Genomic DNA, 18,324 nt, shown 5'->3' with positions numbered 1-18,324 from the left:
CCAATTCTGGTTATTTTAATGATGCCAGAACTTCCATCACTACGTATATAACTAAAGGACTACTTTATTCCTACTTACTGAGCCTGATCGCTGTTTATGCTTTTGCTTTCTAAAGGGTAAGTCTAACTACAAAAAATCATACAAAGAGCTAATGCCAGAAAGAGAAGTGGTTGTTGTTGTAGCGTCAGAAAATATTCTTGAAGTAATTTCGAGACATGGTGCCAAGTTGGCCGGATAAAAATTCTGATTACATAGACCCGGCTGTCGTGGAAACGGAGAGAAGTGGCAGTCCTCGCGTGGTTCAACTAATTCAGCCATAAAATTGTACGCGAACAAATTGCCGAAATCGCCTTAGAAAATTATATAAGGGAAAAATAAAATATAGATCAATGTCAGAACTTATCCGAGGTGATCACTACATGAAAGTCTACCGTCGATCACTGCGCTTGACCGATGCAAGCAACTTCTTGAGTTGCACTTGGAAAAGGGAAGGATGCAAAAGATTGTGTTTCACAATTAAAAAATGTGTTTAAAAAGTAAAATGATAAAATCTACGCAAAAACTTCCAAAGACGAAAATAATATCCCAGAAACATGGTTACCATCCAGCAGCTGTAATGGCTTAGTGTGAAGAGTTTCCTGTAAAGGCGTTACACCTCTTCACCTCTGTGAAAAAGAGATTAATACAAAATACTGATACCAAAGCACCAGGAGGATGTACAACAAAGCGTGGTAAAGCAGTTAAACAATACATCCTTTGATGCATCTTGCAACAAGACTCTGCTTCAGCACACAAAACAAAAACCACCCAGCAGTGGTTTCATAGCTCCAAATGATTGGCCGTAGGCAGGTTCGGATTCTATTAGCTACAGTTTCTGCTCAGAGTTGGAGATCTTGGTCTGTCGAATATCCAAAAGAAATTTGGAGAATCATAAAACTTTTTTTTTGATGCGAGCAGCATCTTCAATATCTATAGAAACTGTGCGTGCTACTATTGATCGATGGCCGAATCGTTTGAAGGCTTGAAAGAAGCAAAATTTTACCATTTCGAATAGAATTTTGAACATCGCTCATTTAATATATACGTTATTAAACAAAATGAACTTTATTAGAAATGATATATAGTTTCACGCCCTGAATTTGTAACAGAATTTATGGCAAGACTAAGTATACGTATATAAAAAAATATGAAAATTTACAATTTATAAAGTTATGTAATTAAAGTCGACACTTTACATAACTTAATTACACACAATAAATCTATGCAAACGCTTATGGGTTTCTCATTCAAACAAATCACCTGCAAACTAGCGCCAGCTAAGCTGCTTTTGTCCACATCGAAGAGCCAATGAACCGTTAGTGGCAATTGAAAGCACAGTTAGACTATGCTTTATGGAGTCAAGAGAATATAATGCACTTCTTATCTAGTTTTCGAGTTTTCGTATTTGCAAGTGGCTGTATGAATGTGTATATGTGTGCGTGCATAGTAGGTGCAAAGCATTCCGGTTTTGCAAATTAGGTGAAAAACTGTAACGATCGACAGACAGACAGTGGTCCCAACCGCAATGTAACGAATGCGGTGTTGCATGCAATAAATATAAATAACCTAATGGGTTACCGCATATACTACATAACAGCTAACACTAGGGAGGCATGCAAATAGCTGGAAGTGACTTAATAGTCCAAACTTTCGGTTTGCATTCCTATTTGGCGAAAGAAAGTAAATTTCGATTTGGTTGCCACCGGAAAATAGTTGCATTGAGCAGCTTGAAGGGGCTTCTGGTTACGGTTATGGTTGTGCTTGTATGTAACGTGATCTATCGACTAACGAAACCAGTTAGAATACTGGCGCAATAATTTTCAAATTTCATGAAACGAACTCGCCAATCATGGCGCATATGTCGCACATAACTGCACTTAGTCGCTACGGCCGCTTTATCCAGACGCTGGAGTATTTGTGTAAATTTGCATAGAAAATTATAGCTTACTTGAGTTTAGTGTTGCTGGGAAATAAAATTGCAACGACATTGTTCGCGCAGCATAAAAATTCATTCGAGCTGTGTTGTAATTCAAGTTAGTACTAGCATTTACATACGTAAGTCAATAATATTTATACATACATGTATATGTAAATATGTATATACTTGAATGTACATATTAACAGCTCAGCTCAGAAATTGTAATTATTTTTATATTTTATAACATTATTTAACGGCTAATTATAAATTATTGAGTTATCCATTGATGAGATTCCATTAACTTTTCAATTAAAATAAATTACGGCTGTTGTTGTTCACGATTTGTGATAAAAACAAAATAAGATAACAACAAAAAAAAGGTTAAAATAATAAATTTTTAGGCAGCAAAAAAGTGTCAAGATCAAACTTTAGCTGAATTGCCGCTGAGCCCGCGATAAGCATGAGCGAGGAAGTGTTTACCGAACGCATACGAGTATAACCCAATCGGTCAAAACTATTAGTACATATATCTTTATATATCATACATATAAATAAAATATAAGTTTGTGGTATTGCCCATATACTTCGAATCCAAAAATATATTCTTAGCTTCGAATTCATATCAACCAGACCACTATCTCTCTCTAAAGATAAGAATAACAAAAAAAGTTCTGAGCATTTAAGAGTTTAAAGTTTCCTCTAACATTCCATCTAATATCATTCCACATTGAGAATGGTCCAGAAATTATTATGTTAACGGTGCGTTGCTTAAAAAAATGACGAATAAAAGTAATGTCGAACACTGGACTAAACTTATCATACATCGACTGCTATTGACAGTTCTCAATTCACGGAATAATAGCCACGAATTATATACAAATTCTTCGTTAAACAGCCGTTAAAGTAAAACTGAGAGACTTCTCTCCAAATCTATAATATTACAGGTATTACTGAATAGCTTGAACAATATTAGCAGCTTGAATCCAATCAGTGCATCCTTTAACAATAAACACCACAATTGTCCAAAAATTTGTTCATGGTTTCTGAGGTCATCTTAAATGAGATCGATCGGGAGCACTACCTCGATGTAAGTTCGATCAGCACTAACATATTTTACAGATAAACTGTTTGAATTGGTGCTCTTTATTCAACAAACTCTCAAGATTTAACTCAATGCGGCTATTCTTTCATTACTAACTAGAATAGGTGGCCGACAGAGAAATATACAAGTATATTGTATAGTTTATAGTTGGAAGTTGTTAGCGATATTTTATAACTTTCTTAACTTTTAGAAGCAGGATTATCAAAATTATGCATATCATTTATTCATTAGTGAAGTCACAAATAGGCCTTCGAGAACGGAAGTCTGACTGGACCTTTAACCTTTTCACACTTATTAATCCCCACGATGCTCGCTTGATGGAATATAAATATATGTACATATACTTGTATATCTCAGTAGCCAGTTCAGCGCTAGGCTAAGCATAGCTAAGCTGTGACAGCAACGACAAATTTTATTCTCCTTTTTCCAGATAAGTATCTGGCTATATAATTTGTGCTTTTCATTTCTGTTGTCTTTTTTCTTTTTTATTTTGGTTTTAAACAACTTTATATGCACTTTTGTTGTTGTTTAAGTTTAACATATAACCATATTATAATATTTCAATTATGTGTGTTCTTACAACAACCATTAATGTGTTTGTTGTTACCTACCACATTCATCGTTGTACTGGATAAATTCCCTTTTCGATCGGGTTCAAGCAATATTTATTGTGAACTTCGTTCGTTGATATCAGCTGCCTTACAATTTTAACTTTATTTCTATTGTTCTTAATTGACTTTATAACTGTTATTTGCAGCCACACCGCTTGCAAACCGCACGCTTTAATTTTATCTTACAACAAAAAATAACTTATAACTGTAACTATGGTGGTCCACACTACGAACGATATTGACCATGCCCCGTTTGGTAATGCCTTTATTTGTATTAAGCGCGTCTTTCAACTGAACCGCTACAAAGTGGTTTGGGCCTTTTTATACCAACCACCAACCCCAAAGATCACAAACGGCGAAAGAAGCATGCGCGCGGACAGACGTAAGCTTCAAAAGCGCAGCGGTGGTGTTGGGGGATCGGGCAAATCCATGCAGAGTAAACAAGTTGAACAGCTCGTTAATTGAAAGCTTACAAGAAGTTGTTGTGTTGCATGCCCATTGTGGTGCGAGCAGCGGCGCCACAACAATGGAAATTATGAGAGCGCGAGTGTAAATTGTACGCATGCGCGAAAGCAAAAAACTTCAGCTCCAATGTGAGAGAACCAACTAGCCGCAGCAGTAAAGCTGGTTTCCATTAACTAATAACTTTAAAGTTTTGCAAAAACTTGCATTTGTATGATCACTCACCAACTTAAAGACTCTTTTGAGCGCCCAACGCTGAGCTTACTTCAAGAAGTGTCTGCCTGACAGCTATGGTGAATAAGCGCCAGTAGTGAGCGCATGCTTTTTCTCCACTCCAAAGTGCGAAAGAACTGTAATCTCCATATAAGGCGGATACAGGCGCAACGGTGCAGATTTAAAGTGAAAAAGTTGTCTTCTACGTTAATAAGCTTGCTCAAAACGCATGCTTGCAACAAAAAGGTATTAAGTAGATAATAGAACTTTAATATGTTCCCATATATAACAAGACTTATAGACTGTGTTTGAAATAGTATTGAGATGTATGGATCTAAATACGTATAAGGAATAATCTATGTCATTTCATGGCTGCAAAATATTCACACTAAAATCAAATTTTGATTGACTGTCTAAACCACAAACTATTTCGTTTGTGTAATCCTATCATACAAGTAGCAAGCCTTGGAAATAATATTTCATTATAAAACAAGACAAAACGTTAATTTTGGCTACGCTTTAATACCCATCACAGTATATAATACTCATCACAGGTGTATTTTTAGACTAAAAAAGATGTTTATCCTGATTTTCTTCGGTCGGTTTGTATGGCAGATATATGATCTAGTGGTCCAACATTTTTTGGAGATTATAGCGTTGCTTTGGTTAATAATCTACGCCAAATTTTGCAAAGCTAGCTTGTCAAATAAAAGAGATTTCCATACAAGGACAAGAATTAGTTTGATTAGTTTGATATTGTTTTCCGATAGCGGCAGTTCCGACAGATGAGTAGATTCTTGTTGAGAATAAGATGTGTGCATTTCAGGTTGATATCTCAAAAGCTGTGGTACTATTTCGTATATAAAAATATGGCCATTTGGACAGACGGACAGCCAGACTAAATCGACTCAGCTTGTCACGCTGATTATTTATATACCCTCATACTTTATAGGATGCTACAAGCATCGTAACAAACTTAATATATGTACTCTGTTCAAGGTACAATAATGCGAAGATCGTTTTGCGAATCTAAGTAACCATATTTTGAGTTAGTCAGTTTCACCTACAGCGTACTCTGCATGTTGGCGAGCTTTTACACAAATACCGTTTGTTGTAGGCACTTCATGTATGCAACCTCACTGATCTCTTTGCAACTCAACGATCAATTATGTATATAAATTTCGTAATTAATTGGAGCATGTGAATGAGGTATTTATGGTATTTACCTTTTCGATAATTCTGCATTTAACCATTTGACTCGCCGCCTTATGTGGTTTTAAGAAATGCGTTCGATTGAAAGTTCAACCTTTTCGAGTATAATAATAATCGTACCTTTCTTTTGTCGCTTAGATAACAATAACAAAATTTGTCTTAATTGAAGACAATTACACTGCAGTATTAGGTGAAGTTGTTGCAGCAACGTTGGTTAACTAACCTATTTGCTGGTTATAGTACTATTAATCTACTATTTGAGTTTTTAGTGGTTTGACTTAAGCGTTTGTATTATCCAACAAATTATTTCAATCCGATAATAACAACATAACAGTTTAATGAGATTTTTACTTTCACAAGTGATTCTGAATGCAAATTCTGGAACCAAAAAAACATATAGACCATATTATTACTCAGGAGCTAAACGAGACACTTGTTGGTACCTCTTAAATAAGGCTGCATACAAAAAGAATATTGATGTGGATGTCACATGTGTTAAAGCAATATCTGGAATCGATGTTAAATCGCAGAAAAATCGATACATTTCTGAAGCGGATGGTTACAGGTGATAAAAAATGGTCCACTTGCGACAACTTTCAGCGAAATACCCGAACAGCGTTGAGCTGGCGTAATTGCACATTGACTATCAGGAAGTGTTTGTTGGTTATTTGATAGGAACAGCGGAAAATCATCTACTACGAGCTGATCCTCTACGGCCAAACTCTTATTTCGGATTTGTATTGTTAACAATTGGACCCTCTAAAGCTCTAAAGCATGCAATCGTTCGGAAACCAGCTTTGACCAATAGGAGATGAATTTTTTTCTATCAGGGCAACGACAAGAATCCACTACGACAGTGACTCGCCAGAAGGTCAGCTAGTGGGGCATCAATTCATTACAACCCGTTAGAGTATATGGGCTGCTATATACATATGTATATTCTGGCCTAGGGCAACACTAAGTGTTGCCAGGTGCAATCTGAAATTTCCATTGGAAAGTTTGACATTTTTTAGCATAACATCACTCAGAACGTTTTGTCATTTAATCGTGAATTGTTTTATTTACAGGGAATTGAAAAGTTCATCTCGGCCAAAAAATGGAATTAACTCGTGAACATTTTCGTGCGATCATTTTTCACAACTTTCGACGTGGATTATCACGAAAATCTTTGTATGTCTATGAAGCACCATCCTATAGCACTGTGAAAAACTGGTACAACGAATTGTGTGGCCGACGCTCCCTCAAAGGCGAATTCCGTGAAGGTCGTCCAAAAACAGCCCTTGTGCCAGAAAACATCGATGCCGTACGTGAACTGATAATGCAAGACCGTCATGTAACATATGTACTTTCAGATAGAGGCATGCCTATGCATTTCTCCTGCCAGCATACATTCGATATTGCAGAACACCTGGCCGTAAAAAAGGTTTGTTCTCGTTGGATCCCGCACAATTTGACAATCGCTCAAAAAAAGGCTCGTGTGGATTGGTGCAAAGAAATGATTAAAAAATACGATCGCGGTGCTTCAAAAGACGTTTATAAGATCGTCACAGGTGACGAATCATGGATCTATGCGTATGAGCCCCAAACAAAACAGCAATCGACAAAAAAAGAAACAAAAAATAAAAAATAACAAAAAAACAAAAAACAACCAGTTTCGTTGATAAATATGCCTATTTACATTATTAGGCCAGAAATATATATAGCAACCTACGTACATAGTTCTTCTAGTCACTACATATGCCAATAACAGATTATCCAAGTAGAGGTACCCTTTTTCAACAGATTACGCGTGAGTCGTGTCAAGCTGTCATGTTATTCTTCTTAAGTATTGTTTGCTAAAATTCACGCTCTATAAAGAATGGTCAACTTCGCTCAACTTACGGTCCATAATCGGCCTACTGAGCGTACTATTCGCAACACCATCACAAATCTTGAGACCCAGCATTCATTATTGTATAATATTCAACGGAATATACCACGTCCAGCACGCAGTAAAGAAAATATAGCAGCCTTAACTGAGAGTGTACACGAAGACCGTAGAAAGTCGATTCGGCGCCATTCACAGCAACTCGGACAGACGCAAGGAAGAAATTGGCACATTTTATGTTGAGATGTTAAATTGAAAACGTACGAAATAAAGCTTTTGCAAGAACAGAAGCCGCTCGACCTTCACAAGCGGCATCACCTCGCTCTATGGGCTCTTGAAAAGTTCCGAAAGGTCCGACTCTTTAGGACAATCCCGCTTCTATTCAGACCTTGGAGCAAACCATCACGCATGTCATTTGCCAGTTACCAATCGACATGCTCGATCGAGTCATCGAAAATTAGACACAGCGGATGGACCATCTGATACGTAGCGGCGGCCAATATTTGAAAGAGATAATCTTCAAAAACTAAATGCCAAAGAATGTTCTTTCGTATGATAATAAACATTTCCCATATAAATTTCTGTGCTTTTTTTTTAAAAAACTTTATAAACGATCAGCATGACGAGCTGACTCGAATTAGTAATGCCTCTCTATAAATACGCGAACCAGTCCCCAGTTTCTAAGACATCGATCTACAATTTTGGACAAGTCCTTTTCATCCCAAGAAGCTAAAACTCCTAAAATACTAAAATATCTTACAAAATTGAGCGCGTAGTTCCCGTCGCATCGGGTCATGCTATACCTTTTTGGAAAGCTCAAACGCGCTAACACGTGTTTGATTGATTGTCGTTTCTTTTAAGTCGTTCGTGAGTTATAGCGTCGCAAACATGGAGCAAAATAAAGAGAAAATACGGCATATTTTACAGTACTACTACGATAAAGGCAAAAATGCATCTCCAGCTGCCAATAAAATTTGTGCAGTTTATGGACCCGATACAGTTTCCATTTCCACCGCACAACGATGGTATCAACGTTTTCGTTCTGGTGTAGAGGTGGTCGAAGATGCGCCACGCTCTTGAAGGCCTGTCGTCGAAAATTGCGATAAATCGCTGAACTGGTCGAAAGAGACCGGCATAGTAGCAGCCGTAGCATCGGTCAAGAGCTGGGCATGAGTCATCAAAAATTCATTTCAATTTCAATAAAAAAAAAAAAATTCAATAAAAATACCGCAAGACTTTTTTGACAATCCATTACTTCCAATGAACTTTCGTTTTCGTCGTTTTCCAGTTACAGCAACTATTTAGGTCATGGCTGAAATGAAATTAGAGCGTTTTAGCGTATCAAATTTTTAAAGAAAGGTGTACTTTTGCGATTAGGCAAAAACGATTTGCAGACAAACAGGTAAATCGAAGTAAAAGCCATTGAATTGATTAACAGCCAATTAAAAGATTTCAAATAAGAGCGATGGCGCTCACAAAGAGCATAAACGAAAAGCAAATGCCTAATGGCATGAGTGCATTTAATTGCTAAATCAAAACATCTGGACATATTATATACATATGATACATCTATCTACATATATACATATAATATACATATATATTTGTTACTGTAGCGCTCGCACGGCTTTGCTTCTTTTGGCCATCCGATCAAAACTGTCACACGCCAATGAAATATGCATGGGAGAAAAACTAAACGCACCAACTAACGATAACGATGAGCGAATATTTGCACTTAACAAATAAATAAGTGCATTCGCTGCATGCTCTTCCAACGCGCAAAAACGAAGTTTGGAAGCTGAAGCTCATACTATATATCAAATATGGTCGAAAATGGTGACGGCCATTGAAAGGCGAGATGTAACGGCAAAAATCCGCACAGAAAATGCAAGTCAGACTTTGTTTATGCCGCTTGAGAATTTCAAAGCGCATGTAAACCCAGTGGCCGAATAGAAGTCAAACGGTGAGACATGCAAGAGGTGGACGCTCGGGCTGGTCGGTGTTGGCGCATAGAGACAGCTAATAAGCCGAGCGGCGTGCGGTTGCAAACTGGTTTATCAAGCGTTAGCACATGGCTGTAATAATTTTTTAAGCATAAGCGCAAGTTTATAAACAATTTTCAGTTTAGATGGATGTGTGTGTGAATCAGCACACAGTGTTACACAGCACAACGCATTGTTGACCCAACACAGGGCAAGAAACCTATTGCGCCAAATGGCAAATTACGTCAATTGCGGATAAGCGTAATAAGACACTCTGGTAGCAAATTAAGTCCCTGAAAACTTGACGCACTTATTTTATTTTGACCACAAACATGAAATGTAAATAATGAAAAATTATTCAATGCAGAAATCAAATATACCAACGCCTTTCAAACAAATCCATAAGCCGAAATTTGATAAGTGGATTTTGTTTATTTTTTAATAACTACTGAAAATACTGTCATATCATATTTATTGAATTACGCCTATTATATATGTATGTAAATATGTATGTGTGTATGTACATGTATGTACGCAGTTATACGAGTATCACGAGTGGGGGCACTTAAGCACTTAAAACTCTTCAGCAAATCAATATTGCGTAGACTCGTAATTTAATGCAATGAAATATAAATCGATTAATTAGCGCCATTCAGCGTACTGGCTCTTTGTATTGGTACTCACAGTGTATATGTATGGTATATATATGTAAATTTCAGTAGAAATATAATGGATGTAATGTTCACAGATTCGTTTTCCTTGGCACGCGCCAATGGTGTACTGAACTCGCTACGCAGGATGACAGTTACGATGTACTTACATATACATACATATATTTACATTTATATACTATATATGTATATGTTAATGACAAGATCATCTTGATAATTAAATGCCTGTATGACTTCTCTATATAAGAACTTCATATGACGCCTTTCTACTGTCAATTATAATTAGTTAGTAGAGAAATTTGTAGTTTTAGCATAATTGCCAAAGCCACACTAGACATAGATCAGTGGTCCTATGGTTGTCCCTAACAATTAAAGCTCGTTTTCTCGTCTTAAGATAAGACAAATAGATACGGAATGCACCACGATCTAAGTTATATTGTACCCTCTCCTAAGTAACAGCGACCCACATAGCCCAAACATATTGAAAAGTTTCAATATACTGCTAGGTGCTAATGAGGCGACGATGTCATATGTGGCGCTAGGTAGACGAATGTGCCCAAATAGGGTTACGCTGAAGCTCCTTTCCACCTCAATTGCATCTCTGAAAAAGTGGACAACCACGACAACGAAGCTACTCGAGGTGGCTTTTTCAAAGCGTGCACTCGAAGTTATACTTCATTATCAAACTCGTGTCTACTCATAGTAGAATCAATGAAAAAACAAGAAAGGAAGGGCTAAGTTCGGGTGTCACCGAACATTTTATGCTCTCGCATGATAAAGTGATAATCGACATTTCATTATCCGTCATTTACACATTTTTTTATTTTGCTGTAAATTTAATTAGATTAGTAGTTCCTGAGATATGGTTTTTGGTCCATAAGTGGGCGACGCCACGCCCATTTTCAATTTTTAAAAAAAACCTGGGTGCAGCTTCCTTCTGCCATTTCTACCGTAAAATTTAGTGTTTCTGACGTTTTTTATTAGTCGGTTAACGCACTTTTAGTTATTTTCAACATAACCTTTGTATGGGAAGTGGGTGTGGTTATTATCCGATTTCTTCCATTTTTGGACTGTATATGGAAATGCTTGAAGAAAACGACTATGTAGAGCTTGGTTGACATAGCTATAGTAGTTTCCCAGATATGTACAAAAAACTTAGTAGGGGGCGGGGCCACGTCCACTTTTCCAAAAAGTTACGTCCAAATATGCCCCTCCCTAATGCGATCCCTTTGCCAAATTTCACTTTAATATCTTTATTTATGGCTTAGTTATGACACTTTATAGGTTTTCGGTTTCCGCCATTTTGTGGGCGTGGCAGTGGGCCGATTTTGCCCATCTTCGAACTTAACCTTCTAATGGAGCCAAGAAATACGTGTACCAAGTTTCATCATGATATCTCAATTTTTACTCAAGTTACAGCTTGCACGGACGGATAGACGGACGGACGGACAGACAGACATCCGGATTTCAACTCTACTCGTCACCCTGATCACTTTATATGTAACCCTATATCTGACTCTTTTAGTTTTATGACTTACAAACAACCGTTATGTGAACAAAACTATAATACTCTCCTTAGAAACTTTGTTGCGAGAGTATAAAAATGCAAAAGAAAGTGGGAACGAGTTGGATATCCATTGTCATCTTGCATTCCAGCTCGGAGCTTATTAGGCGTTGTTCACATAATTGGATTTAAAAAGTATAGTGACTGGTATAAAGTTTATATATATAATGTATGTTTACTTAAAGAATTGTAAAGCAATGTGGTCCTCGTGGAATCGTTCAACCCTTAAGTATAATTCGTACGCAATTGAAGAATATCCCAAAAAATAGTTATTCAATTTTGGTCCATGTTTGAATCACAATTGAAGAATAACAAAGTCAAACGAATTTAGTTAATCATATCCTACAAAATCAGTAAACTTTTAAGTCTGATTTTTGACCATCGTTCCGCTTTCGGTTCGATTCGGTATTCAAGCGTTGCCTTGGACAATAATCCATTCCAATTTTCATGAAGATATTTTATCAAATAGTTCTCGTGTATACATACGGATGGACAGATGGACAGAGCTAATACGACTCAGCTCGACACGCCGACCATATACATATACAGCCGTTGACAACTAATTAGAAACGCTTCCTTTATTGTAGGTGGCTGATGAGTATAATGATTCAATGTATTTGTATACCGTTATATATGTATATTCTTAAAAGTCTTGGTATGGCGAACGCAGGAAAAAAATTTGGGGGAGTTTTTAGGTAAAAAAGACAATGTTTCATTATTTTATTCACAAATTGAAGTCTAATCTTCTTTTATTTTTGGGGCCATAATATTTAAAAATTTCTTCCTCCGTCACGTCTATATATCTCTATGGATATTCAAAGAGAGCTATTCCGTTCAGTCGTGCTTCTCCAGTTTTATTTCTTAAATATGTTTTAAGCCTGCGAAGTGAGGAAAACGAGCGTTCACTTGAAGCGACAGCTATAGGGATTGTTGCTCCAATCTTTAAAAAACGATGCACTGTTTTTAAAATTTTTGCATCGCAACAATTCAACGCGTCTAAAAAAGTTTTGGATCTCTTTGATTGATTTAACCAGTTCCTGAAAATATATTCAAAAATTTTAGTTAGAAAAATATAATCTAAATAGAAAAGATGTTTAACCTTTTCCACATTCCTCTTCTAAATTCAACAACGAGAATCATAGGGATCTTCTACATCAGCGGACCATTGCTTTTCTAAAACACGAACAGCATCTCAATAGAAGGTCAAGATTTATGTATTTATATGTTTTAAAAATCGGTCATTGATTTGGTCCAAAATGATCTAAAAACGGTATATAAATTGGATCTGCGGTAATATTCTTCCCGGTTCGCCTTCATAATTGTCGCGATTAGTTTGCTGTTTCGCCAAAGCGCGGAATTTTGATTTCTAAATCTAATTCTTGCGGCTATTGTTTTAACTTTTATAAAAAATTAGTTTAAAACGATTTGTTCAGGAATCCTTACGCATTTTCACTAATCTCAGCATCCAAATTATTTTGCACTAAGCAACGCAGCTCACTCCAAATCACGAGTCTATTTGCTACAAACATAGGCTTATGTGTGTTTTGATAATGCAGAATTTGGCTTTAGTATCGCCATAGCAATCAAGCAAATTGAGGTGATTGGATTACAGTCAACAAAGCATACGCTGTTGCTGATAAATCACTTCTTAAATTTTCAGTATCAAGCTCTTCCAACGCTGTACAGATCAATGGGAATAAATCTGTTAAATAAAGAAAGAGATTCTAAAATGATCCACTTACAACGTACTTCATGAGAATTTAAGTAACCCTCACTTGCTTGAGTTTAGGGAAGGATTCAAGAATAAGATTTTGAGCAGTGTGTCTGCTTTAGTTGACATCCGAAAAAAAGATTTACGGTCTCTTTCATGGAGCCAATACAATTTCACTTGCTTAGCAGGTATTTTGCAAGTCGTTGCCAAGCAAAAGTATCAAAAAGTATCATAAAGCACAACTGTTGTTTTAAAAGAATTTTTTCATTTGAAAACAAATAATAGAAAGTAAAGTTGTGTATCTAATTCCAGACCAGTTTTTCTGGTTATTTTTATTAAAAATATAGACATTTTATTAAAGACATTCAAAGTATTTTTTACAAATAGCTTATAATTTTATTTTAATTTAAATATATTTCGGCCCACAGTTTACTTCATGGAACGAAAACTAGAAAAGTCATAATAAATGAGTTTTATTTTTTCCCTGTATTATGATTAACAATAAACTCTAAAAAACTTATAATAGAAAACCTTAGCTGGCGACTTTTCTCAGTTTCAGAACTAATTATCAAAAGAAGTCCATTTTCTAATCACAATTCCCTTGAAATCCTAAAAAATCCAGTTCAGCAGCCACAGAGGTTATAAAGGCAAACTAATTACTTTAAAATAAAATTAAAAAAAAGTCTCTGTCAAGTTTATATTTTTCTGGGTTTTTTAATTGAAATAACATTCCACACAACTTTTTAATACTATCCAGATATATGGGTTTGTTTTTAGTTTAACATTTTCATAGTTTCAAAAAATTAAATTCTATCAGCAGAAAAGTATCAAACACAAACTGGCCTATGTGAACAAAAATAATCAAATCCACAAAATTTTGAAAAAAAAGTAGCAAAAAGATACAATTGTATCAAAATGGCTTAACTTGCTATTTAGGTGACTAATGTATTCATTTATTTTACATATTCATACATCGTCGGCAGAAAGATTGCTTTGAAAACAACAGATTACAATTTTTCAAATGACTATGAAGAATTAAATTCAATTATTTAAAAATTCAATTACTTTGGGGGTTTTAACACCTTAAAGCCCCCTGCGTTCGCCCCTGAAGTCTTGTATTGTTTGCGTTATTCTATTTACTACTAAATTTGCTCAGTTTAGTAGTTGTGCAGTTGAAGTTCTTTTATTTTTTACCAAATAGTAAATACGTTACGATATAGAGGGTAAATAAGTGCAACAGCTAATTAGAAACAATTGTTTAAAGAATTAAAATTACTTCTGGTGCTAAATATTATTAATAATATTACTGATTTATAGTAAGCGTGTGTTTGAAGTTGTGGTTTAAAATGTATTAAAATGTATTATTCAAGTTTTTTAATGAGAAAAAGCTGCAGCTGTACACCTACCCCTCGCAGCTACATTTATGACCTTCGTCAGTCTGGAAAGATGTACAAAGAAATTTTGAATCAGGTCAAAAAAATTGTTTTCATTGCCCTTAAGCATATACATACTTACATAATTTTAAAACTATTTCCAATGTTACACGCAAAGAAAAAAACCGAAAAACTGCAACAGAAATAGATCGCTAAAAAAGAGTTCCACTGACATTCTATATAAAACTCAAGACGAATATAATGTCCAAATATCCAAGAAAACAATTTCTCGGCGTTTGGTCGAATTTGGACTTTACGTTAGGACAGCACGCAGGAAACCATTTCTGACTAAAATTCGAAGAAATGACGCTTAGACTTTGCCAACTATTATTGATCTTGGACAACAAACCAATGGCAGTATGTTGTTTGGAGCGATGGAACCTACATTAATCGCAAAGATCCTGATGGTCGAAGGTATGTTCGCCGACCAATCTATCAAGAATTTGATCATCGCTATGTTCCACGTGTACTGAAGCATGGTAGAGGATCAATCATGGTGTGGGAAGTTTTTCCCTGGAATGTTGTAGGTCCGCTCCATACGAATGTCATTTTGCCATGAACTAAGGAAGAATTTGGCTGTTATATGGAAATTCCAACAAAATAACAATCAATTCCAACAAACAAACAATAACAAAGTTGACATAAAAGTTTTTTGTTAAAAATTCCATGAATATCTTGTTGCAGCCAAGATACGCACGCGCCTCTGTGCAGCAAAAAACAAAGACAAGGAAGGTTCGGCGTAGATAAGCTGCAATCACAACAGACAGCCGAACATAAAAGGCAAAAACTTATAAGGAGCATGCAACAGCTTCGTTGTAGAATATGGTCGGACGAAAGCATGCCCGAAGCTTGGAACTTAAGTGTACTCTGCCCAATCCACAAAAGGGGATGCCCCACCATCTGTGGCAACTACCGTGGGAAAAGTCTCCTTTACATCGCATATCGCAGGTTCTATCGAGCTTATTGTGTGAAAGATTAAAGCCCACCGTCAACAATCTGATTGAACCATATCAGTGTGACTTTAGGTGTGGAAAATCAACAACTCACAAGATATTCATCATGCGCCAAATCTTCGAAAAGACCCGTGAAAAGAGCATTTGATAGGCAGCCGGCTTTATGCCGCTATGTCTGAATTTGGCATCGCCAAATTTAAACTGACGTTGAGCAATACCATAAGCTCCGTCAACCTCTCCGGGCTGTTCGATACCAAATAAGGTTTCAAACAAGGCGACTCCCTATTGTGCGACTTCTTCAATCTACTGCTGGAGAAAATTATTCAAGCTGCAGAGCTGCTGTCATACGCCGATGACATTGATATCATTGACTTCAACACACTTTGGAGAGATAAGGTGGAGAAGGAGCTGGCTGCCCTTGGTATCTCGAATTGGTGCAAATTGCGAAAAAAGAGACGACTGGCAATCTGTTGTAAATTCGACTATAATCGCGTAAGCGGTGTCCACGCCAATAAAGAAGAAGTTTTAGTAAATCTATGGCAGGCGAAGCGTAAAAGTAGCAAAAGGGCTAATTAGCCGAATTTAAGTATTTGAGCTCAAAATTTACAATACTGACAGACAAACCTAAAACACTTAACATAGTCCGACGGTTGAGAAGAGGCCTGGTAATCGGCAGGAAGAACATAATATGAATATAAAAGCAATATGTTTGCGAGTTAAACCGATTATTTTACTATTGAAAATTGTGTAAAAAGCAAGATTCCACATCTGAGGCTGAAGGGTTAAATACAAAATTCTTTAACTTCTGAATTTGATTTGGTAATAACTTGTTATAACAGAGAGTAAATTGTTATATCAGAGTTTAAAACCTCAATTGGCTACCAGAGACCAACATACTTGTATATGATATGACTATTATGTTTTAAACTGACAAGCTTGATTCTAAAAGCTCTAAAAGTTATTAAATGACACAAAAGATAACCTGGATAGTGCCATGAATAATGTTGAGTTTGATTTTAACTTATAATACGGATGCTTATTGATCGATTCTCGTACAACCATCTAACACCCAAACTACTTGTATATACATATGTATGTATTTAAAGAAATAGATCTAAGCACTGCTACTTGTATAAATTGCAAAAATACTCCATGTAAACATTCATGTTATATCCAAGTACATACACTCATTCCAAAAACCTGAGGCACATGGCAACAGTCCACCGCACCCACAGAACCAGTAACTATAATCGGAATGATTTACACTTGAGTACATAAATATAGAGACTGGATTACTTGGCTCTACCATACATATATTCCAGTCCACTCATTTAGGCATGTGCACACACATATGTACATACATATATCTTACTAGTCGCATTAATAATTCTTTTTCCTGCTCTGGTCAATTGCAATCGAAAGTAAAATTGTCGTAAGTGGCACTCAAAGTGGAGCAAATGAGAATATTTTTTGCTTTTCATAAATTCCAATCTGACTGAATAATTCGCTTCTATTTCTAAAAGAGCGTGCATTGTAAGTGTGTATATGGTATGTGTATGTGCAAGCCTGAATTCGATTTGCAGACATTTTTGTCATATTATGAATATGTATAACTAAACGCGCAAATATAGCGGAAGCTTGAAAGCTGGAAATGCAGCTGGCGATTTTATGTGAATGATTTTATAAAATTTGGAAAATTTGCTTAGCATATAAGACTTGTAGAATCTCATTAAATATGAAGAAATTTAAATTTTACATTGCTTTTTTAGAAGTATATGGGGTTTGAAAATCGTCAAGCAAGTGGTAGAGAGATGGAAAAAGAGCTCAACTTCTCTCGTGAGTCCGCTTAAATAATTTTGGTGGATATTTTCTTTCATGTTCGACTCGTCCCGATAAAGCTGAATTTCTTTCAAAATGGTTACCGTAAAAAGGTTTCTTTGGACATTCATAGAGAATATTATAACTGCCCATAAGGCAAGAGTATTTGAGTTTGACATGCAAACAAGTCAACAATTATCGGAATGGAGGGAAAAAAATCAGCCGAAACCAAAAAAATCAAGCCAAACCCGCTCGAAATTCAAGACGATGCTCTTTGTTTTCTCGATATTCGTGGTTTGGTGATGATTCTTGATTTTTTCCGAAGAGACACATAGTTAATGCGAAGTTCTTTCTAGCCATATTAAGGCGTTTCCGTGAGAAAATCCGTCGAAAACTGACGGAATTGTGGAAGGACAATTTATGAATTTTAAGCGATGATAATGCACCATCGCATCGAGCCATTCATTGCCAAAAACGCAATGAATACCATCTTTCAACCACAATGTATACATTATATCATATTTTTATAGACTGATTTAATATTTTTCGTTTGAGTATGATATTCAACTCTCGTGATATTCGCTTATACCTAACTAAACTATATACACTATATATAGTATACTAAAACTCTGATTAAAGAGGTTCGTCCTTGCCAACTAGGAAAATGTTTCAATCCATTAACGTGCGAAAATATCAGGTTTTACAAATAGTAGTATTCATATTATCAAATAGTTATAAATATCAAATTTAATTTACCGGTTTTGCTTA

At 36.0% G+C, this 18,324-nt stretch overlaps 1 protein-coding gene across 1 annotated transcript in view; it reads right to left on the bottom strand.

Annotated features, from left to right (window-relative positions):
• Window positions 1-3,903, bottom strand: part of LOC120781805 (tyrosine-protein phosphatase non-receptor type 23) — a 36,786-nt gene extending 32,883 nt beyond the window's left edge. The window contains exon 1 of the mRNA XM_040114028.1: window positions 3,671-3,903. Within this exon, the coding sequence (XP_039969962.1) occupies window positions 3,671-3,679 (9 nt within the window). The 5' untranslated portion in view covers window positions 3,680-3,903. The remainder of the gene's footprint in view (window positions 1-3,670) is intronic.
• Window positions 3,904-18,324: the final 14,421 nt, after the last annotated feature.

Source organism: Bactrocera tryoni, chromosome 1 (assembly GCF_016617805.1).
Source record: "Bactrocera tryoni isolate S06 chromosome 1, CSIRO_BtryS06_freeze2, whole genome shotgun sequence".
Classification (NCBI taxonomy): domain Eukaryota; kingdom Metazoa; phylum Arthropoda; class Insecta; order Diptera; family Tephritidae; genus Bactrocera; species Bactrocera tryoni.
Note: the sequence above shows the minus strand (reverse complement) of the source record. Positions and strands in the feature narration are given on the sequence as shown.